This window comes from Haliotis rufescens, unplaced genomic scaffold (genome assembly GCF_023055435.1).
Source record: "Haliotis rufescens isolate VD_foot unplaced genomic scaffold, xgHalRufe1.0.p SCAF_30, whole genome shotgun sequence".
Taxonomy (NCBI): domain Eukaryota; kingdom Metazoa; phylum Mollusca; class Gastropoda; order Lepetellida; family Haliotidae; genus Haliotis; species Haliotis rufescens.
The window spans coordinates 2,462,364-2,488,078 of record NW_025964002.1 but is presented as its reverse complement, the minus strand read 5'-3'; the positions used below and the strand labels follow the sequence as shown (position 1 = coordinate 2,488,078).

General features: G+C 39.9%; 1 protein-coding gene across 1 annotated transcript; it reads left to right on the top strand.

The window, feature by feature from the left end:
• LOC125371733 (mucin-3A-like) lies at positions 1–24,901 on the top strand. Its single transcript, XM_048380428.1, has 4 exons — positions 1–83; positions 10,639–11,325; positions 20,179–21,225; positions 24,420–24,901. Exons 1-4 carry the CDS (start codon positions 47–49, stop codon positions 24,701–24,703), a joined length of 2,055 nt encoding a protein of 684 aa, XP_048236385.1. The 5' UTR covers positions 1–46; the 3' UTR covers positions 24,704–24,901.
• Positions 24,902–25,715: the final 814 nt, after the last annotated feature.

Here is a 25,715-nt window from a genome sequence, read left to right as displayed (position 1 = left end):
AGCGTCGTGAGTAGTCTTCTCAGTCTCATCCAGCGAAATCCTAATAATGTTGTCGCCTGTTTGGGCACATGTTATGCTTTCTGGTGAGTAAGTTTCTATTATCTTTGATTGGTGTTAACATTGGACTAACGATAACAATGGTCAAGGTGGTATCCAAAGTTGACAATTAAACGATTTGAATATCAGTAAATACACGTAACATTGACTTAAAGGCATATTTTTTTCAATTTCTTGGACGAACTAAAGTACTAAAGTAAATATAAGTCACCATCAATTCCACACAATTAAGTGGACAGGATATTGTTGACAAACGTGATGTATCGGCGTGCAATTGCTTTGTAGAAAAGCTACCAGGAATTAGCTATGAATTTGTTTTTGTTTTTTTGTTTCTTTGTTTGTTTCTTGTTTAACGCCGCACTCAGCAATATTTCGAGCATATGACGGCGGTCAGTAGATAATCAAATCTGCACCAGACAATTCAGTTATTGATATCATGAGCATCGATCCATGCAATTGGGATACGATGACATATATCAACCAAGTCAGCGAGCTTGACCACTCGATCCCGTTAATCGCCTACTACGACAAGCAAAGTATTTTTTTACGGCAAGCATTGGTTGCCGGTGTACTTTACCCCGGATCTTCATGGGTCAACTATAAAGTTGAAAGATATCGATATGATAAATTTCGCGATAACACATATTTAAAGCAGACTACATGTATAACACATATATATATATATATATATATATATATATATATATATATATATATATATATATATATATATAATATATATATCTGTGTGTGTGTGTATGTGTGTGTCTTTATATATATTTATATTTATATATATATACACACACACACACATATGTCTATATATATATATATATATATATATATACAAAAATAAGGCAAACTACAAACCAAGGGACACCCATCAGTGTCTACAATTCGGTTGCTGTCACCCCAGGCATACAAGAACTAACATTCCTTATTCACTTGCGCGGAGAGTATGCACCATTGTGTCGGAAACGGATAAAAGGGACTTAAGATTGAAAGAATTGATGGGATATCTCAGGAAACTAGGATATCCGCTGCGCGTCATTAATGACGCTACAGAAAAAAAGTCGTTAAAAATTCCAAGACATACTCTCTTGAAACCTAATGAAAAATCTGTGGGCGATCAAACTATCCCGTTTGTATCCACCTTCAATCCTTACGTCATTTGTGGAATTTTGTTGCACGATCCTTCGGCGAAACAATGCCATGTGACGTCCGCCTAGCAACAAGGTTGCTGAGGTCATCGGGTGTGCATAAGCTCCTCTCAGTGATCTATCAACTCCACACACAATGTCGTTGAATAAGCCAAGGGATGTTGAGAGCTTTCAATATATGTTCGTGAAACGTGTTCCGAGAGTACATAAGCACGCGTTTTGGTATTACACAATGTGTAATACAGCTGTATGTTTATTAAACGGGTGATCTCTCAAAGGGCAAGTAATAAGTGAAGGTACTGCTTTCCTTTTTTGCAAATGGCAAGGGTTTACCGACATGAACTGCCGCAGCAAAGATGTGGTGTAAGTTATGAGATGTTCGGGATGCGGCGAAAACTACATCGGTGAAACCGGCATGGAATTAAAAGATAGAGTCACTGTACACAAACAGCAGATTATAGACCCTAATGTTCGATGCTTAACCCTCTGGATGCCGAGGTTTTTTTCTGACGCACATTTTCCTAAGATCGAAAAAGGAAGGTTGTCCGAGAATTGCGCTCACGCGGCACTGGATCTACCTCTGGCTATAAAATTACGCAGAGGTGGAGAATATTAAATTTCCTATTTGATGGTGTAAATTTAACTGCAAATATTAAACCGGTTTTAAAAAAGACACTTCTAAGTGTTGTCCGAGAATTTATTCTGCTTTGAAAAACAGTAAATTCCTCCGCTTTTTATCGTACACCGATAAAAGTACTGTGCGACGATTTTTTATATTTAGAAGCTTCAAGGAAACAGTGAGCGAACAAAATACTGCCTAATATCTGAACGACATAACTACATGTCAAATGGAGTTATATGCGTATGTATAACGACATACATTCAATGCCAAAAACAGCATGCCGTAAATGACGAAAACTGTTTTTTTCTCTATGACGTCAAAAGACAACAGAGAGGTTACACACGTACAAAGATAAGGGGGCATAACTCCGCTATGCTTAGCACTAGTTTATTGTAACTCAAGTCACTTGGTGAGAATTAGCTGTAGGTAAGGACAATATATTTTAGTGGTGTTTTGATTACGAGGAACCAAACTATGCCAACACAAATATCGATATTGAAACTGTATACGTTTAGGTATAAAAAATACCCATAAGAAATGATAAAATCGTACTTCATAGAATAAAAGGTAATAGAGAAATGTTTGGCCCTATCTAACCTATAACTTAGTCCTTAGATTCCAACATTCTCCTGATTGTGTAAGTGTAATTTGACTAATGTTGAACCATTACTAATGGAGCACTAGCCTTATCATCAAATGTAATGAAATACCCAAAAAATAACACCATTCCTTTTGACGTCGTGGCTGGATTTATGTCTTTGATAACGTCGGAGAAAGATGACACTGGTATTTTGATTAATATATATCTCCCCTAATTTTCGCTCATGGTAAGGAAAATATCGATGTGTAAAACGGAATTTGACGCTTTTTCTACACAACATAAATAACTGCTTTCACCAAGTAAATAATGTCTTGAATATGTAAACAATTAGATAGTTTATCGTGTGTCATAATTGCACAAGACACGCACCTGTTTGGTATCAATTTACGTTATCCAATACCCAAAAGAATATTTCAAATCAACCAAAATTATATTCAATATTGGACATATATTTGTTCATTGTTATGTTATTATTTATCTTCATCTTCACAATAAAATATGCGAAAAAAACTCTATTGGTATAGAATTATCGGGGTAATCTTATAAAGTTGAACCAACGCGGTACCTGCATGGTTTTTTATATACTTTTTACAATTCCTGGAGAAATAAAATAAGCAGTTTAATATCCTGTGATCACAATAGTGAAAAAAGAATGAACCCATTGATTATATAATGCAAAACGAGGGGAATAATTCGTAAATTGTTTGTGACTTACGCGCACCTGGCGAATCGTTAGGTATCACTGGTCTGTGTATCAAACGACATAAAAAAAACTATTCCAAGACCAAGACAATTCTTTCAATTTTTTTTTTATCAATTTTGTATTAAAGTTATATATTCAGTTTTAGTTTTAAAGTTAGTAAAATGAAACGGCTATTCATGGACATTTGTTATATGAACTTATAATATTGACTATTACACATCCCAAGAAATATGTACATGCTGCAGTTACATTTACACTTCATCTTGTAACACTTGTCCAACGGAAAGAAATATCGTATTTGACACTATAAACCTATCAATTCCTATGTAATCAATCAAACAAACAGGAGATTATCAAAGGTTCGTTCATACATGTTGTGCCCTATATTTACGTATGGTATCATTTTGAACATAGACAAATATAAAAAGTAAAAGTATTTGCGTGAAAAAATGTATAAAAGATATGCAAAACCTACATCATAACTGAAACTGTAAACAGCATGGCACAATGATCGTGTGCACTCCCATTCAAGGACCTTCACCTCAAAGAAATTACGAAATATGTACAACAATGTTGACGAATGACATCACTACCGGTGACCGACTTTTACAAAATGAAGTGTTCACTGTCATCAGTACGCGGGATTTTACGAGGGGACTTTCGTTGATTCAGGGATGGTGTATACATAAATGTGACATATAAGTAATCAGAAACATTCTGACAATCTATATACTGTTAATTGTTGTGATAGCTTTCATTGAAACCAACGAAAATAGTCAGAAATTCCGATAAATACCGTTGTCGTTGTGCGTGATTTTGCGTCAGTCATGACGTCACACAGGACGATAACTTTGACAATTTCTGTTGACTAAGACAAAATTGTTATGGATGAGCAACTTCTTTATTACAATTAGGGCGACGTTTGCATTGAGCTATGATGTAGGTATTGGTCAGTATGTTTTGGTTTGCGGTAGACACTGGTCTGGAGCGTGTTTTGGTGATCTTTCTGGACTCGGACGTCAAGGAAAGGTAACTGGTTTTTAGAATCGGATTCGATAGTGAACTGCATTCTTGGGTGTTGGGCGTTCAGATGATTGAGGAGGGCTATGGGGGTCATCGTCTTAATCCCATACCCATCAATTACTGTACATCAACCCCATCTCTTGTATAAACTTGTCTTATCATAACTACCTAATCAATCAGTGTACATCAACCTTATCTGTTATATAAACATCTATCTATTGTTATGTATATATATCATGCTCATACCTAGTTTGTACATCATTTGCTTGAAAACGGTGTAAGAATCTACACCGAAACGTCGCCCTAGTTGTAATAAAGAAGTTGCTCATCCATAACAATTTTGTCTTAGTTACCATTCCAACTTCCAATGCCACCAAAAGAAATTTCTGTTGAACATATCAAATCATTGCAATATTTCTATTTTAAATTCCCTAATTCTTCCTACCATTCTCTTCCCAAGCATATTCTGAAAATGTTGAGCCAATCGCTTGAACGAATAGACGAATGGATAGCTTAAAATAGGAGAAATGCTACTCTGTGTAACATCTGAATTTTGCTTTGTTTACATTTCAAACACGTGCAGTTTTTAAGCACAGCGTTCGTTTTCACACCTAATTTATTTTGCTTGATTTTCATCTAGACCATTGGTCATTTGATTCTAAAATGTATGAGAAATTCAAGGATGTATGTACAGCAGCTAAGTTTAAAATATACGCGATGTGACTGGCGTCTCATCACCGGTGTACCGTAAACGTGATTTTGTAAACACTATCCAATATGGCGGAAAGTTCACTTCGGCTTTCGTGTTTGCGTATTTTCCAAATCATTCGAAACGATTCTAGGGTTATCGGAGACGTTTTGGCATGATCATTGGTGATTTGATAAAAGACAGTTACCCGTGATCACTAATATGCTATTTTGAAATTCATTTCTTCGAGTAAATATCCGAAATTTAGATTTCAAAACATGCTGTAAATAACGCCGTGAGTGGTGATTTAGTAATGTGTAAAAAATTGCGACATTTACGATGTACCTAATTTTCAGAGGTCATTTTCAATACTTTTACTTGGCCTCAAATGCAAGTGGATGATATCACAGAACCGGGAATTCCCCACCTTATTTAAAACCGTGAAGTGTATTTGTGTGGGTGATGTATTTTGAATTTTGTTTGACTTCAAAGTGAGGGTTGTAGAGGAGGGACATATATGTCACTGTGGCATCCGGGGGGTGAAGTGTCGGCAAACACATTGATGATTGTGGAAACGGGAAATTAAGTAATTTAGCAGAGACTGGAAAAAGAACAAATGTTTATCCAATTGATGAAACCCAAATTGATCTCTAGAATGTATTAATACATTTGTCATTTCAATCGTAAATGTTACACTGCTATTTTACAAACACTGTATATTTTAATTCAAATGTGTCCCTACAATTGGTGTCGTCGCTGGAGTGTGTAAATACATTATGACGTCACAGTTGTAATTTATGACGTCGTTATAAGTATGACGTCATTCATATGTCATTGTCAGTTACACTTTCGCTAGTCAGATACCACAACTATTCACTCGTTTCATAAAATTGGTATTACACGGGAGCTCGTTTAGTATTCTATATTTATTATATAATGAACCGCAAAAGAAACGTCACCCCAAGTAACATTGCGTGAAAAGTTGTCTGGGTATTTGATGATAAAAAACAAAGCAGATGACAATAAAACCAATCGCCCAAAACGCATCAGGGCAACGGCCATGGTAACCAGATGCACGTGGGTTCCATGTAAATTGAAATGCATATGCGTTCCCCCATTTCTTGCCCTATAAAAATCCACCCAGATCGGATAAAATTCATTCGTTATTGAATTGCTACCACATGCCAAGATTGACAAGAAATCAGCGACACCAAGCCTTTGAAGGATTGCAAGCTGGACAAATCGCCCGGCAAGTAGCCAATGCATTTCAAGTCCACGGAAGGACCGTATAAAGGCACCAGCAACGGTACCAGACCACCAACACTACAGATTGCCGACCACGCAGTAGAAGACCAAGGGTCACCACCCGACGTCAGGATCGTCACATTGGGCAACAGCATCTTCAACATCGCTTTGTTACCGCTGCGGAAACTGCTCGACTGACCATGGCGACACACCAGCGACACATTAGTGCGGACACCGTCACTGTCACAGGTCACACTGAGGACCCGTTCTGACACCACCAGCTGTGGAGAAGAGTCCTCTTCTCAGACGAGAGCCGTTACTGTATCTCAACAGCAGATGGCAGAGAGAGGGAGAGAGAGAGAGAGAGTCTGGCGACGCCATTGGGAACGTTCTTCGGATGCTTGTGTTGTTGAGAGAGACTCGTGGGGTGGTCCGAGCATCATTGTGTGGGGTGGAATAAGTCTTGCACAAAGGGTCGGCCCTGTGGTCTTCCAGAACATCGGTCCAGGAGTGACAATGGTGTCACAGCAGCTTGGCACATTGATCAAGTCTTGAGACCACACGCCATACCTCATTTGGCATGTCGCCGCAACCACGAGTTTTAACATGATAACGCCCGTGCCCACACAGCGAAAGCAAAAAGAGACTTCCTCCAGCAGAATGGCATCACAACCATGCAGTGGCCTGCCCTCAGTCCCGATTTAAATCCCATTGAGCACCTGTGGGACGAAATTCAAAGACGGCCGAATGACGTCCGACCAAGGCCGACAACTGCAGCTGAACTGCGTCAGGCGTTCTTCAGAGTGTGGGCTCAAGTGTCTATAGCCTTCATCAACCGCCTCATCCATGCCATGTATCGACGTTGCACGGCAGCCATCAATGCACATGGCGGACACACGAGATACTGACTTCTGATGCCATTTTCTCAGAGACTAGTGTTGTGTTTCACTTAAAGAACATCACTTCAGGCTTTCCTCCCATATCAGGCTGACACGCCGTGATACACATGTAACTGTAATAATGTTCAATGCGGCGATAAACCAATCTCAACCACTCTTTATCATGCAAAGAAACTGTTATATATAGTGTTTGTGTAGAATGTTTCTTTTGATCACTTAAAGTTCTACCGTGATGAAACATTATCAAGCGAAATCTATCACAATCGATATTCTTAAACAATGCACATTCGACGACCTAATTCAATCATCATGTTGTGACAACCGCATGGAAATGTGCTGATGCTTTCTCTGTACTCTCAGTTTGAAAGGCCTAGGGCATTTTTCAACATCAAAAGCATTAGAAGATTACGGGGGTAATCGTGCCTTGAATTGTATGAAAGACGTTTACACCGTTGTAGATCTGGGTTGAATATATACTCGCTGCTTGAATTCAGAAGACGTTTTGTCGTCAACTTTCAGTGCAATCGATTGCCAAAGCAATAGTTAATTAATACATCTTTAGGTGTGTAACCCATGAAGAATAACTGACTATACGATATTTATCTGGAAAATATCCATAGATACCTAGATTACAGATTCATATATACTGAACAACAAAAGTTCCTGTGACATTGATTTAATGCAAAGTTATATGTTTTTACCAAATGTGAAACAATTTCGGTTTGCAACAGATAAAAGACTCCTGTAAGTGTTCAAATGGTTTAATTTGCCATACTGACTTCAGAAAATGCGTGATTTCATAAAAACAACAACATGAACTTGCCAAAATGTCAATTTACAAATCAATAGCGTATGTGTCCATCTCTTGTTTCGATGCAAACAACACATCTTCATCTCATGGAATGGACCAGGCGTCGCACAAAATCTTGTGGGATATCTGTCCATATCTGCTGGAGCATGTTTCAAAGTTCCTTGAGTGTCTGTGGAACACGTGGTTGACGTCGAAGGCGCCGATCCATCTCATACCACATCCCACATGTGCTCGAAAGGTGAGAGATCAGGGAGCGAGCCGTCAAGGGGATGACATTCACGTTGTTTTGTTGAAGAGAATCCTGAACAAGTCGAGCAATATGAGGCCGGGCGTTGTCATGTTGAAAGGTAATGCCGACGCAAAAACGGTAGAACAACAGGGCTGATGATCTCGTCGCGGTAGCGCTGTCGATTGAGATTTCCCTCTACCACTATCGAACGGGTCCTCTGTCTTGCTGTAATCCCACCCAAAAACCATGACGCTGCCGTCCCCGAACCGATCTTCTTCCATGACACAATGATTGACGTAACGTTCAGCTCGACGCCGGTACACTCGAATCCGTCCATCGCTGTTGCTAAGGTGAAAACGAGACTCGTCAGTGAATAGGACTTGTCCCCACTGCATGGCCGTCAAACGTAGACGCTGTCTGCACCACTGTAGACGTGCTTGACGGTGGTTTCCTGTCAAAATGGGACGTCTGGCGGGCCTTCTGGCGAAAATCCCTGCACATCTGAGGCGACGACGTACGGTTTGTGAAGATAGTCGTCGAAGGCCAGGGATGCTTCTTGTAGTCCCTGTTGCTGGCTAGAACTGATTTCGTAGGTGTGTTGTTCGAATCCAGTTATCTTATCGATTATTGGTTACGCGTGGCCTGCCACTCCGAGGATGGTTTCTGACTGCATTCGTCTGTTGTCAACGTTGCCATAAACACCAAATGGTGTTTCTGTGGACGTTAAAACGTCTTGCAGCATCACCGTGACTCGATCCTGCTTCAAGCATACCAATGGCTCGCAGACGCTCATTTTCGGACAGGCGTGGCATTTCGTAATGTTGAATAATTGCGTAATTTTGTTGTTTTTCTGAGTGGTTATTGTCAGCACGATGCTAAGCAATGCATATGGAATCCCGTTAACGAACATGTTTTTATACTCATTCTTGGGTAGTGAAATGCATGGGGCTTGCAAAAAAGTCAACTTTTGCATGGAATGCATGTTTTTCTGTAGCAGTTGCGTTTTTGTGACTTGATTCCATACGTGTACTAGAATATTGAAAACCAAACTTTACTTGTTTCAAAAATACACTAAAATATTGGTGTCACAGGAACTTTTGTTGTTGAGCATAGATATGTGTTTTTGTTTTCCTCTATTCAGAGATATTTTTATTCCTTTATTCGAGCAGACTTCGTTAACTCCAATCACAGGGAGCACTCGAACCATTGTCGAAACAAGCAGACTACCGATATAGACCCAAATGCCGATTTTGATTCTGTCTGGGCCATACAGTACCATTGATTGCATTTCATAACGTAATGAGAGGGCCGGCCGACTATCAACGACTGTAGCCGTGACTTCTGTTAGACTAGGGTTAGAGTAGTGTCTCTTGGATAAAGGGCAGTTACTCTATCGGACAGACCAGTTGGTGGCCGCGAAAGGCTGATGTCAGCACGTTGCTAAACTGTTAAGTTGGAGGCTAGTTTCGTTATCTGTTTGAGGTTTTGTGAATTATGCACATGCCTAAAATATTTAATTAATGACCAAATGTCAAAAGGTCTTAACAAATATTATTATTATATACTTCAGAGGGAAATACAGAGTTTTGTGAAGTTGAGAAAAGTGATATTTTTATTGCAGTGAACATAACACTTGACATTTCACAGCAGTAAATCTAACACTTTGACGGACCTATTGTATTCCATTAAATTGTCTCCCTTTATCACAAGTGTCCAGCCCGTACACAACCTACGTCATTTTTACGTTAGTTCCACATTGACAAGGCAAAATAAAGACAGATGGTCATTTATGGAGGATAAATCATTTCTTCTTTTGTTATTCTCCGGATAATTTTTCGTTATTAACTGTAAATTTCTCATTTCGCAAAGTGGCATTTGTGTTACTTGACCAGCATGTATTCTTTCGCTTCTAACAGTGGTCTCGTAGTTTCCAAGAATAATTTTTGTTATAGCCGAATATGTATATAATCATATCTATATGCATGCATGATACAGAATTTTCGTGACCCTTAATATTTGTTGTTACTTTTATAGATATTTTTGATGACTTTGCATACTCGAAACTACTTTTTTGGTTGCAAATACAAGGGGGGCGAACCGTCCCTGTATATAAGGAAGGGAAGGTTACGTTTCAAGTTTTTCATTTGGAATGTAATAATTTAGGTTTCCGGTAGACAACTACACACACAAAATATAATAAATAGGATATTCAATGTGTCATGTGAAATATTATTATTTTTCTCTTGTCAACTCGTATCTAATAAAATAAGTATATCAAAACATGTTACCATTTTTTCGTCTTTTAATTAATCAGTCCCTATATCTAAATTATTACAACACTTATTATTTCAAGTCTGAAAATGGGATTTTTAAGAAAATTAGTCCGACTGTTAGATGCCAAGTATCTCTTTAATAAATAAGAATTGAAGCCTGGGCATTGTGTTCCTGTGTCCTTACGATATTGTATTTTTAAAACATAATGAGTAGTACAAATGTGACTTTTCTGGTGTCTGGTCACATATTATAAAACGAAAGACTCTGTCATGGACGAACACACATTTCATCCTCCCCGATTGTGCTCATGTTTTTGTTTGTTGCAGTGCTTCAGTGTCACAGCGTCTTGTGTTACAGCAACGCAAAGCGCGCATGGCAGCTTGGGGATAAGGCCGGGGCTCATGAACAGTCGTCAGTTGATGCCATATACCCTCAACTAACCGACCCCATAAAGGTTGGGTCCGGCCATACCTCGCTGGACTATAAAGCTTTCAGTTTTGATGGACTAACTGATTACGTTCGGGTCGGCATGAGTAACAACGACCAGTTTAAAATATTCTCTTTATTCATGCTTGTATATCCTACCACAACCTCAGGAACACTCGCGCATTACAAATACAGTTCAGGGGGACAGGATGGAATTGACGAGATTGTTATCAGCATTAACAGTGGTGCGGTCACATTTCAAACGACTTATAACAGTCACAACTGGACTTTCATTCACCCCACAGCAATCACTGTGAATGCGTGGCACTCTGTTGTATTCAAGAGGGATATGGACAGTGGGACGGTTGCTCTGGACCTTGATGGTGAACTCAGCACAAACAGTGCTGCTGTTAAAGATACGGTTGAATATCTTGGCACCCCAGGGGAATTGTGGCTGGGGCGAGACATTAACAGTAGTAACTTCTTCACAGGTAAAATGACCTGTGTGTTGTTCTATGACTTCGTGTTTAAAAATAGTGAGAAACCAGAAGCCTACGATGAGTGCAATGGACTTACCCAATCACCAGGTGAGTTGTATTCACCGTACAATCCTCCAATTTTGTTATAATAATGCTCATTTATTCGTCTGGTTTCTAATTATTATTTCTAGGGTATCGAAGATCAAATTTCTGTGAAGTTATAGTGTGACTGAATTTGAATATGATATGACACTGGCAAACTTTCAACCATATTGCGACGAAAAGATCAAAAGGGATTGCGTTTTGTTAACGGCGGGTTTAGCAGTGTTCAGGCATTAAGACAAGAAAATGGTCCACATATGTTTTGCCCGAATCCGGAGATAACCCTCTCCATGACAGAAACGGTAACATTATTAACAGTCATTAAACGTGGGCTGTTCCCAAAGAAATAGTGTGCTGTCTTCAGAATATTCTTTTCTTGCAACGAAAAACCAGAGAAAACACTCTGTGTGGAGAGACTGCCGCGCTTAAAACTTCAGACAAAATATACTGAACCGCAAAAGAAACGTCACCATGGATAGATATATAAGAAATCTTATTTGACCAAATACTGTAAACATACTTTGAGACATATTAAAAAAGGAAACTTGGCAAAACTGATCATCAAGGTTGAAATGTGAAGTTTTTAATTTGACTCAGTATACATTCTCATCTGCAGAGGTAAATGTTTGTTCTGTGTTGAGCAACATTGTGAAATCACCTGAATGTTGGACCTAGACTTTTAAGGAGGGCATTATTTTCTTTCTTTTATTTCGTGAAACCTCTGTCCAGTACTGTAAGAATGTATTTTTTATACATACTGAACCGCAAAAGAAACGTCACCATGGATAGATATATCAGAAACCTTATTTGTCCAAAAACTGTAAACATACTTTGAGACATATTGAAAAGATGAAACTTGGTAAAACTGAGGTTAAAAAAGTGTGAAATGTTCTTAAAGTGAAACATAACACTAGTATCTGAGAAAATGGTATCACAAGTCAGTATCTCGTGTGTCCGCCATATGCATTGATGACTGCCGTGCAACGTCGATACATGGAATGGATGAGGCGGTTGATGAGGGCCATAGACACTTGAGCCCACACTCTCAGGAACGCCTTACGCAGTTCAGCTGCAGTTGTCGGCCTTGGTCTGACGTCATTCAGCCGTCTTTGAATCTCGTCCAACAGGTGCTCAATGGGATTTAAATCGGGACTGAGGGCAGGCCACTGTATGGTTCTTATGCCATTCTGCTGGAGGAAATCTCTTGTTGCTCTCGCTGTGTGGGCACGGACATTATCATGTTGCAACTCGTGGTGGCGGCGACGTGCCAAATGAGGTGTGGCGTGTGGTCTCAAGACTTGATCAATGTACCGAACTGCTGTGACACCATTGTCTCTCCCTGAACCGATGTTCTGGAAGACCACAGCGCCGACCCTCTGAGTAAGACCAATTCCACCCCACACCATGGTGCTCGGACCACCCCAAGAGTCTCTCTCAACAACACACGCATTCGAATAACGTCACCCACGGCGTCGCTAGACTCCCCGTCATCTGCTCCTGAGATGCAGTAACGGCTCTCGTCTGAAAAGAGGACTCTTCTCCACTACTGGTCGCGCCAATGCTGGTGCTGTGTTGCCCACTGAAGACGGTCCCGGCGATGACGTGGTGTCGGAATGGATCCTCAGTCTGGCCTGTGACAGAGGAGGTGTCTGCTCGTCAATCGTCGACGCACGGTGTCCGCACTAATGTGTCGCTGGTGTGTCCCCAGGGACTGTCGAGCAGTTTCCACAGCAGTGACAAAGCGATGTTGAAGATGCTGTCGCACAATCTGACGATCCTGACATCGGGTGGTGACCCTTGGTCTTCTACTACGTGGTCGATCATCTGTAGTGTTGGGGGTCTGGTCCCGTTGCTGGAGCCTGAAAATGACCCTTACATGGACTTGAAATGCATTGGCTGCTTGCTGGGCGGTTTGTCCAGTTTGCAATCGTCCAAGGGGTTGGTGTCGCTGATTTCTTGCAAATCTTGGCATGTGATAGCAATTTTATAACGAATGTATGTTATCCGATCTGGGTGGATTTTTATAGGGCAAGAAATAGGAGAACGCATATGCATTTCAATTTGTACGGAACTCACGTGCATCGGGTTACCATGGCCGTTGCCCTGATGCGTTTTGGGCGATTGGTTTTATTGTCATCTGCTTTGTTTTTTATCATCAAATACCCAGACAACTTTTCACGCAATGTTACTTGGGATGACGTTTCTTTTGCGGTTCATTATATAATAAATATAGAATACTAAACGAGCTCCCGTGTAATACCAATTTTATGAAACGAGTGAATAGTTGTGGTATCTGACGAGCGAAAGCCGTTGCCGTGATGCGTTTGGGCGATCGGTTTAAATTGTCATCTGCTTTGTTTTTTTATCAGGTAATGTTAAATTTTAGACAAAATGTACCCAGATATTTAAATGACAACTTTTCATGTAATATTACTTGGGGTGACGTTTCTTTTGCCGTTCAGTATATTTAAGACAAACAATAATATAAAGATATAACAACAGTATGCCGATTGGGAAGTCACTTTTCTCGTTAAATCAGTGTTACAAGTGAGACAACATGGTATTGTTGTTAAAAAACACAATAATGTCATTAACAATGTCATTAACACAAGCTATGTTATTTTCACAAATCAAGCGATAATAATAACATTTAAAGTCTCCTAACTTTTAATTCCACGATAAGATATTCTCAGACATCATTTGTCGTCTTCAACTTGATGACCTCACAGTCAGATCCAACTCCTGAAATTAAATATCCATGTATCGCTTGTAATATTCACCTAAACGTGTAGCTTCGTAATCAATTCGTTACCTTCAAGCAAATATGATTCAAAACATGTTCTTTAGTTACAATCGTGAATGTATGCATCACTGCTAACATGCTACATCTATGACGAGATGGGAGAGGGTAGGGGCACAGTTATGTCCCTGAGGCGTGCAAGAATATACTGATGTTGGGATCGAATCCCAGATTCATCCTGATCACATTTCTAATACAGTAACCCTGCATCACCTCGGATTTTCCCCTTATCTGCCACTGAAATACAGGCGTTGAACCAAACTCACTCACTGGGGCACTAAGTTGGGGTTTAAAATGGTTAGATGGTAACTGAGATCAGGATTTCAAAAGAAGCTAGTTGATGTCGAATTATCTAACAAACGCATGTCATGTCCTTGTCGTTTCATTTGATGTGGCAACACTGCAGACACTAGTTGTTGTTTATCACAGTAATTGTCTGTCTACAGTCGACTCCGTTTTGACAATTTTTGAATTTGAAAAACTCAGTTATTGATTGAAGGAATTAGTGGAAGTCTGTTTGTTACAAAAGATGCCTCATGTCGTGTCATAATTCATTTAGAGTCACTTTCATGTGACAGGTCCGTCTATGTAATTTCTCCTGAGTCGGTCGATATAGAACCTGCGCTGGTTCCTCGCTGTTGACAACTGATTGTGGTTTGTGTCACAGAATAAAATAGAAGTACACTTGTAAAATGAATAACGACTTCCGTGCATTACTAAATATAGACCGTCTTCTTTATTCCACAAGGAATAATCGACATATATGTCCCTCTGATAGGAAACCAGGTAGCGAGTTTGTGTTTTGTCTAACGAAGCGGTCAGCAATATTTCAACTCAATGACGGCCGCCAGTAAATAATCGCGTCTGGACCAGTCAATTCGTAGATTGATTTTTGATCCATGCCGACGGGGTACGATGACACCTGTCAACCTATTCACTGAACCTGACCACCAATTCCATGAAGTCGGCTCTTACGACCAGCATAGGTTGAATAGAACCTGTGGATGTAGTGTGAGGTGACCTAATGAATCGTGTGGTCAGATTCGGTGAAGATCCAGAAGCCTATATATAGCTGGACTGTTGCCAGGTAGGGCGCTAAATAAAAATATTCAAACGTTCCCGTGACCGGGGAACCTATCTGCCAAGTGCTTCGGACTTATTCCTTTGATTATCGTCTGTGCTAATTATCAGCTGGCTTCCATTTCTCCCTTGCCATTTCCATTCTTTTACCTATCAGTGCTAATTACCCCCGGCCTCCCGTTTGTTCATTGTTCATAACCTAGTATCAATCAGTGATAATCTAAATCCTGGCTTCCATTGCTAATTACATATCTTCGCCAATTCATCACCTTTGTAATCTTATTACTTTTGTTGTTCTTACAGGTAGCATTTATTCACCTGGTGAAGGAGTAAGTATATACTCCGAAACGTTGTGTTACTCACAACAAATAAGTTGATATCAATAAATTGTCTTCTTCATCCAAATGTTTGAAATTTCCCCGAAAAGATCCCCTGGTAGCGGTGTGACATCCTAGTACTTCAAGAACTTGATCAGATCAAACTGTGTCGGTTCGGACTGCCTGATCAACTGATTTAGCGTATTGTGAATAATTACTGTGTGCTTTCTGGCAATATCTACATCCTCCGCATGGCAAGGATTCTACTTCAATTGCGAAACGATAGTTCTCACAAGGCTCTTTGACAGGGATTATAGACAGACCATCAGCATTTTGGTGTTTTGCTTCAGGCCTGTGATCCAATGTAATGTCGCATTCGATTAGTTCTTCGAGCCACCTCGCTATTTGCCCTACTGGGACTTTAAAGTTAAGCAAACCCTGAGACTACTGTGATCCGTTCGTGCAGTAAAAGGATGACCTAACAGGTAATGTCGACTAACTTTTTACGATCTTCCTCTCTGATCTTTATCTAGCAGTAAGGAGAGTCGTTGAGGCATTCGTTTATAAGTGGTAGCAGAAAATCGTCCTTCAAAAAGATTGAATTTAGAGCATGTAGTCCATGTACCAGCGTACGCCCCTACCTCGCTTGCGTATGAGCACAAGACTTTGTGCTGAAAACCATTAGGAAGAAGAGGTTTGGGTGACGCCTTCCTTCAGCATCTAGTCCAGATGGGCCTCTTACTCTTCCGCAAATCTGAGAGGTGTTCTTTGCATCCTCTGTTTAATCAGCTCGGCATTTCCTGTATCAATGTTGTGTTCCAGTGCTGTGAAGTTGCCCATGTCTCAATCATCCTAAATTGATATGAAGTTCAGCCAACTTCTTCTGATCTGGTATTTTGAGATTGACAGAAGAGCGATGGTACAAATCTTCAAATGGGGAGGTGGATCTGGGCATGGCGTTGGATTGGTATCTTTAGCGTCCCTGTCTGACTACACAAACCCGTCGTGTTGGTTGATGATTTCACTTTGATTCGGCTCAGGCAGATTGCTTCCACCTCCAAGGCCATGCCTATCTACTACCCTTCATATAGTTTAGCAGGGGTCTCGGATGGTCTCACCATCCAGAGCACAATTTAATATTCTGACGGAGTTTGGTGGAATGATCCGACATTGTGCTGGACCTCACCGGGCCTTTATCATCATTGGCACTTCTCTTTCTCTTATGATTAACAGGTGATAATCCAGGTTATTACTGTTGCTATAGTCTGATCCTAGTAGCACGTCATCGTCATTAGGTGATGCACATTTGGGCAACTGATAGGTTTTCCCCTTGATTCTAAGTCCTGCCACATCAGTGATGAAACCTGACTTCAGGCTTTCCAATGCCTTCTTGTTGACCAGTGTTAGTTGGATGCAAGTGCCGGAAATTTGGAAGTATAGGTTGGTTAGAGCTTGGTATTAGAATTTCCGGTCTTGACTTCCCAAGGCTCATTCTTGGGACTTTGGGAACTGGTTTGGTATTGACTGGTGGTACAATGGTCCTTTCTTCGAAGTTCAAGGAACTTCAATAATGGAGTTCAAATCCGCCTCAAATCAATTAACTGTTAAGAGTTTTGACTGGGCGTCCATTTCCGGATGATTTCCTCCGGATTTTGCTTATGGTGCTATGTTCATGTCTGCCATTTTCCTAAGTTCCGCCTCCTCGTCTATTAACTGATTAACCCATTACATCATGCATCTTTCTGCGCTTTGGAGTTCGTCTTTTAGCCAAAAGATACCCTCTTCCTCTCTAAGTCTCTGCTGATGAAACCGCTGTTGAAATTTGTGGCACTCGTCTGCCCTGCATGGTTGCAACAGGGCTTGCAACAGGGCTTGCAACAGGGCTTGCACCAGGCCTCTTCCCTGCCATAAGCATCTTACAAGGCATGATGGCGTTCTTGTTCTTGTGTGTATGCATCCTCTTCAGCTCTTCTCAGCACTTGCATTTCCGACTGGAGTTGTTTCCTGTTTGGTACAGCCTCTTCAGGTATACAAGCTCCCATTTCCCTGGAATATTGAGCACTGTTCGGGGAGGTTCCCAAATAATCCACTCTCCTTCCCTTTTCAAATGAAACAGTGGGATGTGATTTACTGGGTAGTGACGAATAAGCACTGGGGAAATGGAGAGTCGTAGATGCTGTAACAACTGATGTAAAAGGGTGTTATCATTGGAGGTCTTTTCCCGGAAAATGAGTCTTTGTTGTTGTGGCGAAAACCGCAGAACGCTCCATGGTTGTTATGGTGTAGAATGATATCTCTGACACACTGGAAAAGACCAGGTGGGTGACGTATCTGATCGATTCCGATGGTGTGGAGGCATATCTTTCGGGTGCTGTCTATAGGTTATTGTTGATCAACGAAGACACACGAAAAATCGGGATATACGTTGATGTGGCTGCTGTTTCACAAGCACTGGATAGCCTCGGCTGGACGTCTGGACATCACCGTCTACTACACCACCATGCGAGTTTTAATGTCTGAAATTCGAGATTTTCTTTGTGTGCATAAGCATATCATCTTTTACGTCAAGTTGTTTATAGTATCATGTGTGCAGGTTATACATTGCCATACAAAGAAAGGTTATTTATAGTGTCACTATGCCGTCCAACTATCATCTAGTATTTTGTTCTCTCAGAATGTTGTATAAGAAAACACAGTTATCGTTTTACGCTTAAAACTATGAAAAAATTCGTTTCATGCGCAAAACAAAATATTGGACCTTTTATTAATATCTGCTTCTCAAGTACGGTATATTTTACACGCTGCACCCAACACTCTACGTGTTGATTCCCAAGTTGAAACGCGAAAGTCAACCTAGAAATCGATATGTACAGCACTATAATGTGAAATGAGTAAATGTCCATATAAGATCAATGAATAATTAAGAAATTATATTACAACATAGTGCATGAGGTTTACAGTCACAAAAGATAATACAACGGCTCAATATGTGGAATCAGCAATAAATAATAGGCCAAAAGTCAGTGCTATCACGGATGTCCAGTTTTTGTCACAGTCGAATTTATTGAATAAGGTACCTGATCAATTCTTAAATCTAGGATTCTGTGTTGTATGCAAGCGAAAAGTCTTCTGATAGGTATCCCGTCCGCAGTGTCGAGAAGATACGACGTTAGTCAGTTCGTAGAAGGTCTTGAATCGCCCTCGTCTCACTCTCATATAGGTACAGCGATCCTTCAAGAAACTGATTTATAAAGCCGAACAACTCAGGTACTCTCGTTGTCGCAGACCGTCAATAAAATCAAAAGAAACAATAGCACTTGAATTTTTACGATCGCTTCAATGAGCTGCCACCAACACTCGTCGGAAATGAGCTCAGAATATATACTGACGTTTAATAGGGAACCAATGTATCAGTTACTCGTACAGAAAATAAAGGTTTAGCGCAGCACCAGATGTTTGGTGTGGGAACTTATACAAATTGACTGCACATATGAATGTGTGATGGCTGATCACAAACTGAACAGCATGCCCAGTATGCAGAGAACTCTATCCTCTATATCAAGGAATAGCGTCGTGATCAAGGAATGACTGGCACCAGTCAACGGACGAAATGACAAGATGGATCCCACGTTTAGAAATATAAGCCCAGTTGGCGTGTCGGGCATGTCGCAGTGCCAGTTGCTCCTCATTGTGGTGTTGTATGCGGAGATGCAACTCGTCAATGAGCGTTCCATTGAGTTCATAACTGGCGATTGTGGTGCCACTGTACACTGTGGTTCCAAACAGACAGAACGGTTACACCTGCTGAAAGCGATCACAGGAATCAGACGCTAAATAATGAAATGTACATATCTTTATCATCAAGCACCCACCCCGTGTATACACACCCAAGGAGCACACAACCTGCAGCCACTAGTGATTCTGCTAGTGAGTCCAACCACATTGTTCCTTTGTGAATCAGTTAAATGCGTTCGGGGAAAATGTGACAATCATGAATTATTTTTACACACTCATGTAATACCTATTACATCTAAGACTACATACACCCCAGCTTATAACTGGATTCCTGGGTTTTAAAAGAATCCATAAAAATAGATATAATGAAGGGTCCAGCAAATGCACCACCAAATCCTTTTCAAAACTACAAAGACTAAGTCTGACAAAAATCTAGCAAGGCCTAATTTCATAGTAGCAAACCAAACATGACACAGTTGTAATTAATCCCACAAACAACTTTAAGTTATTGAATTTATGACTGTTAATTTTTCCGCCCATTGCACATCAATCCCTCATGATAAATTAAAAGATAAATTACATTTTCAAATCAATATGGCTTGCGCTTTCAAGAAGGAAGTTCGGATATGTGCTAAATATTTAAATGATGTGGTCCATTTGTTAAAACTAAAAGTAACATCCACTCAAAAATATTCAGAAAGCCGAGTGTATGCGTGTGACTGGACTAACTGTCTGACAATATCATGACCGAAATAGATATTGATAAAACGTGTTATGTTCTCATATCACTATCGAATATCACAAACTGTCGTCAAGATTCTCTGACAGTTTCATATTACCTTCAGAAATGAGTTTGAAAACTGTTGCTTTATATAAATATCACTCAAAATACATGTAGTTAATCGGCTTTGTTTTTTTCTGTTCTAGGGCCCAGTGACATCATCGATGTCGACACTCTGATTGAAACTACGACCACAACTACAACAACTACAACTACGACCACAACTACAACTACAACTACGACCACAACGCCTAAATCTACTACTACAATCCCTACAACAACCTCAACTACAACTCCGACAACAACTACAACTACGACCACAACTACAACTACGACCACAACGCCTACAACTACGACCACAACGCCTACAACTACGACCACAACGCCTACATCTACTACTACAATCCCTACAACAACCTCAACTACAACTCCGACAACAACTCTAACCCCTTCAACAACCACAACTACGACTACAACACCTACAACTACAACTGTAACTACGACTAGTATCCAAGTCGTCCACCAACCAGTCACACTGTGGCGACTGGACAACACAACATTTGGTTACAGCATAAGTGGGACAGCACCAAAATACCCTCTTCAGTCCGAGTGTGCCAGACTCGCTGATGGCTGTCCCGAGATCCCTTCCCGACATTCTCTGATGCTTGATGGTGCTTCTGTCTCCTACTTAGACCTGAACGTGACGTTTGGGATCATGCAGAGCGATTTCCAGATCGCCCTCTTTGTAAAGCCGGGCATCCCGTCTTCAGGAACAATACTACACTACAGATACACTGGGACTGAAGCTGGCATTGGAGATCTGAAGCTGACTGTGAGATCGTCAAACGTGACCCTAACATTATGTGATTCTTCTTCGTGTTGTGACTCTCTGGATCACACGGTCGCTCTAACTGCAGATGTGTGGCACTTTGTCATCATTGAAAGCAATGTTAGTAACATTGGAATTGTCATTGGTGCCTCGTATGTGACACGTGTTTCCACGTGCGTCAGGGGATCCCCTGGCACAGCAGAGCCAGGACGCCTCCGTGTGGGCCAAGCTTTAAATGTACAAGACAGTCTCCGTGGCAGTATCACGTGCTTGGCAGTGTACGATTATATATCCAGTGGAGCAGACAGAAAATTGAGCCATATTTCATTCTGTCAAAATCTCCTTCCGTCCCAGTCTATATTTGGTACGTATGTAACCTTTCACATTCTAACCACGGGTGATGAAAAGGTTGGATGAGTTGAGTTATGATAAAAGAATCCCAATAAAAGAATCCCAAGACGGCTTACGCCATCATGTAGAATATTTTATGCCTTGATGCTGGTCAAGCACCTTCCTGTCCCTTGGCCTCTTGCAACTATGCACCACACTCAGCTATTTCTATGCCAGCTAAGTAGAACCAACTGAGAAAAGTAAAAATAGAAATACAGTTTATTGTTAATTGGACACGTGGCATGTTCTATTAACATTGTGTTGTGATTTTGTATTATTGTTTGGCTCTGTCGGGGGAAACAAAAACACTGTACGTCGTCAAGAAGCGACTCAAATATTGTAGCAATACTCTCATCAACCCCACACCTCTCTTAAGGATATTCTGACCAACGTGCAACGGTCCCTTATAAGAACGGAAACATTGAGATATTACAAACCTAATACTCGATGTATTTTGTTTTAAAAACAGACTCGTGTATCCAAGTGTTTCAGTAGGCTAAATGGTATAAAGACTCTGCCGTGCTGTCAATAACAATAAACAGATCACATTTACATTACAATGTTGATATCACTGACGGATACGTCGGCCTTGGTGAACTGTCAACATGGATGTATTCGTCGTCGTGTACCATGTGTTGACATTTCATTTCTAAATCATTTGGTAACGTTATTATTAGAAATTAAATTTAAACTAGTGATTTGTTGGTGATGATTTATTAAGTTCAGATGACACCACCTACAACCTTTTCCCATGTTTGTCAAGTGAGCCTTATTACATGTTCCTTGAAAGCTTTTCCCTTTAATAACATAGCATTAAGTCTGAAGCCACGGATAATAAATTGATTGGACACATCAATTAATCAAATGGAATTCTTTAGGACTCCCGTGACGATTATAGGGGCTCTTGTTAGTGTTTCACAAAATCAATATACAAACTATGTTTCATGTTGATTAATTGTTTGTCATGAGGAACAAGAACTGAAATACCAGTCGATCGGTATTTGCAATCGAATCACGATAACAAAGCAATGGCAAAAACACATTAACCAACCACATAATTGGTTTGTCTTACTCGTGCTCTGTCACATAAGTTCAATAATCTTGAACGCAACTGTAAACCCTATTTACCCTCTCCTCCCATCTGCGGATACACCAACCCAGCCTTTTTAAAGGCTAATCCTGCTCTGGCATAGCTGTAAAACGAACAGTCCTAAACTCATTGGTTAGATTAGTGGAAAGTTTGTTCAACGTGTTCTTATTTGTGAATAGCTGTCTTATATATTTTAATGCCTGCAGGTGTTTGCTTAAATGAGACATTTATTTGCTCTCTGTTATCATAAGCAAATAGTGCTAGTAGTGAATCCATAATCCTTAGTATCCCACAGGCGTAGGGACGGCTTGAAGCTGAATAATTGGTTGGTTGGTTTTGTTGTTTAACGCCGTACTCAGCAATATTCCAGCTATATGACGGCGGTCTGTAAATAATCGAGTCTGGACCAGACAATCCAGTGATTAATATCATGAGCATCGATCCACACAATTGGGATCGATGACATGCATCAACCAAGTCAGCGAGCCTGACCACCCGATCCCGTTAGTCGCCTTTTACGACAAGCATAGTCGCCTTTTACGGCAAGCATGGGTTGCTGAAGACACCGGATCGTCACGGGTCTGAAGCTGAATAACATTTATTTAATAACCAACGAGGTTACGGAAAATTTGTCACGAGTGAAATTTATAATAATTAATGAGAGACACATTGTCCGTAATCACGAGTACCAAGTGGGTTACTCTATTTATTACCCATTCTCATGCTAATAAATAAAGCGATAAAAATAAGGAATATCTGCAGAAAAAAAGAGTCGATAGTACGATTCCGACTATTAATCTTAAAATTTAAATCTGAACCCGTTATACACCTGATGTTATATATTTTATTACGTCATTACATTACAAAGCGACCTCATTCAGTTTGTTCAAACTGTCATTTTTATAGACCAGCAGTAACAATCTCCATCACACGCGACTGAGGTCAGATGAAGTAGATTTATCTGTATATATGTAGACAGTAACTTCAGTAAAAAGCAGATCCACATCACGATTCCGTTTATGAAGGTATCATAGTAATTTATTCTCTCTATGTTTGGGACTAGGGATTCATTGCTGAAATAAAAAAAATAAAAAGCACGCATAACTTGACAGACCAGTTAGTTGCATAAAATGATTTCATTGTATTGGGAAATTGTGCTGTAGTGATACATGTATATGCAATGTCAGTCCTTTGAAAACATTTATCGAAAGCATGTTAAAATTCCACTAAACTGAACAATATTGATCCTGGCACCACATTTTTTGTATTTCCTTTATATAAAATAAAATATTATCAATTTGAATTTGTGTCCCAATAGGACGTTTTAAAACTGAATGAATCTTCATCTGAACAGTTTGAGACGAGTTCCGGATGTTTCTGTCAAATAACGGTCTACTGCATACAGCTGGTTGCCGTGCTTGATTATGGCATAGAGTCAAAATATGGAAATTCCTTGTTCATTTTGCAACCGAATTATCGAGCAATGACTTGATAAATTTAAGTATGTGTCACTGCCAACTGGTTTTAAAACGACTTCTAAAGTGGGTGTACAACAAGTAACATATTGTTGACAGCATGGAAGATTCACAGTGAACTTGGTGCTTCCAAATCCTAACTGTGTCTCGAAGGACACTGCTAAGTTGTGTTTAGTCAAACTCACGGTATTGGAAACATACGAACTGGCTATGAATGAAATCTTTGGCGATTCCCATAAATAAATAAGCTATATTCCTCTTCAATACACATGTATTGGCATACGAAGGATATCGATTAAGAATACTTTCAAGGTTTGGTGAGTAAATCCACCCACTTCAAAAGATGGGGAAAGGGGGGAGGTTAAATAGCAATCTACCCATTTTAGTTGTGTTGTATTATGTTCAAAACGTAAATTTGTCCCTTCACATAAGGGTGCAGGTAATTAGGTGGAGGAGCCCGTCAGTTAGCCCTGTTCGAGGTTATTCAATGTACATCACAGATTACGAATTGATTTTAAGCTCAGCTCCAATAAGAGGTGAATTTTCAATTTGTCATCTTAGAAAAGAAATAAATATATGTTCTTAAATTTTGCTCTTTTACAGATACCGAAGTATGCTTACAGACACCCACCATGCGGCATAAATATTATTCTCTGGAGCAGACAAATGTCGAACCGGATGTAAATGTGTCAGCCATCATGACGTCATCAACTACCAGTTTACGACAGTGCGGGAGTCTTTGTATTGCGACACAATACTGTCTCGCTTTTACACTAACCGGCTTTTCACATCAGAGACAGTGCAAGTTGTATGATTATGTAACACGAGACGACGGGCTTTGCACCAAAACTAATTTGAAGTACTATGTTATCAGATATATAGATTAAGACAATAACGGAGACACATAATATGATTTGAAGGCTAGCAGGTGGGAAACCTGTTTCACTTTGAACAAATTGCAACAGAATTTATGTCACCACAATGAATTCTACACGGTCCCTAGAACAACATACTAAAAGTCCCAAGCAATCCTAGTTTGAGAAATATATCTAATTTGCATAATTCACTATGGCAACCAATAATGAATATATCTTCCATATTTCAGATGAGGTTCTATTGCGAATTAGCCATATTGTGTTTCTAAAAAGATATTCTCAATTTTTCGACTATTGATAAATTTACAAAAAATCAAGATGGCCGCCAATTTCAAGATGTTAACACTTTCAGATAAAAACTCCGTCACAAGAGCCCCCAGGTGGCCACAAATTCCAAGATGGCCGCCAAGAGATTGCTGGATAAACATGGAATATCAATACACTGTTGGTCTCTGATGACATACATGTATTTGAGTTATTTGAACTTCTACATTGGGGTAAACAGACCCATGGTTGCATGTACAATACTCCAATATTTGCATAACTCTAATGTAACCATTAAACATCAATAATTATCTTTTAAATGACTTATTACCATGACAATAAACACTATAACAAGTTTTGTTTTCATTCATGTTGGAAACAAGAATGACGACATGGGGTTCTCTCAAAATTTACCGAAAACCCAGTTCTTTCACAAGTAGTGGGTGAGTTATCGTCATTGTAGTTCATTTGTTGTCATTGTAGACCACTAGAACTACCAAATACCAATATTTGAATGTAAATCTGACAACGTTTCACCCACTGCTTATTCAGTTACATGGTTGTGTGATTTATGAACAGTATTACGTAAAGAATTAGTGGCAAAGTTGTCATGGTGAATGCTGTTGCTAGATGCTGCAGGGTCATTATACCTCGAAAGTCTCAACAGATCTGTCATCATCATCTCAACACTGAAATGACATCATATTTCTGACAAGTGCTTCGTCTGTGTTTTAAGTCGCATTTGAAATTACAAGAGATG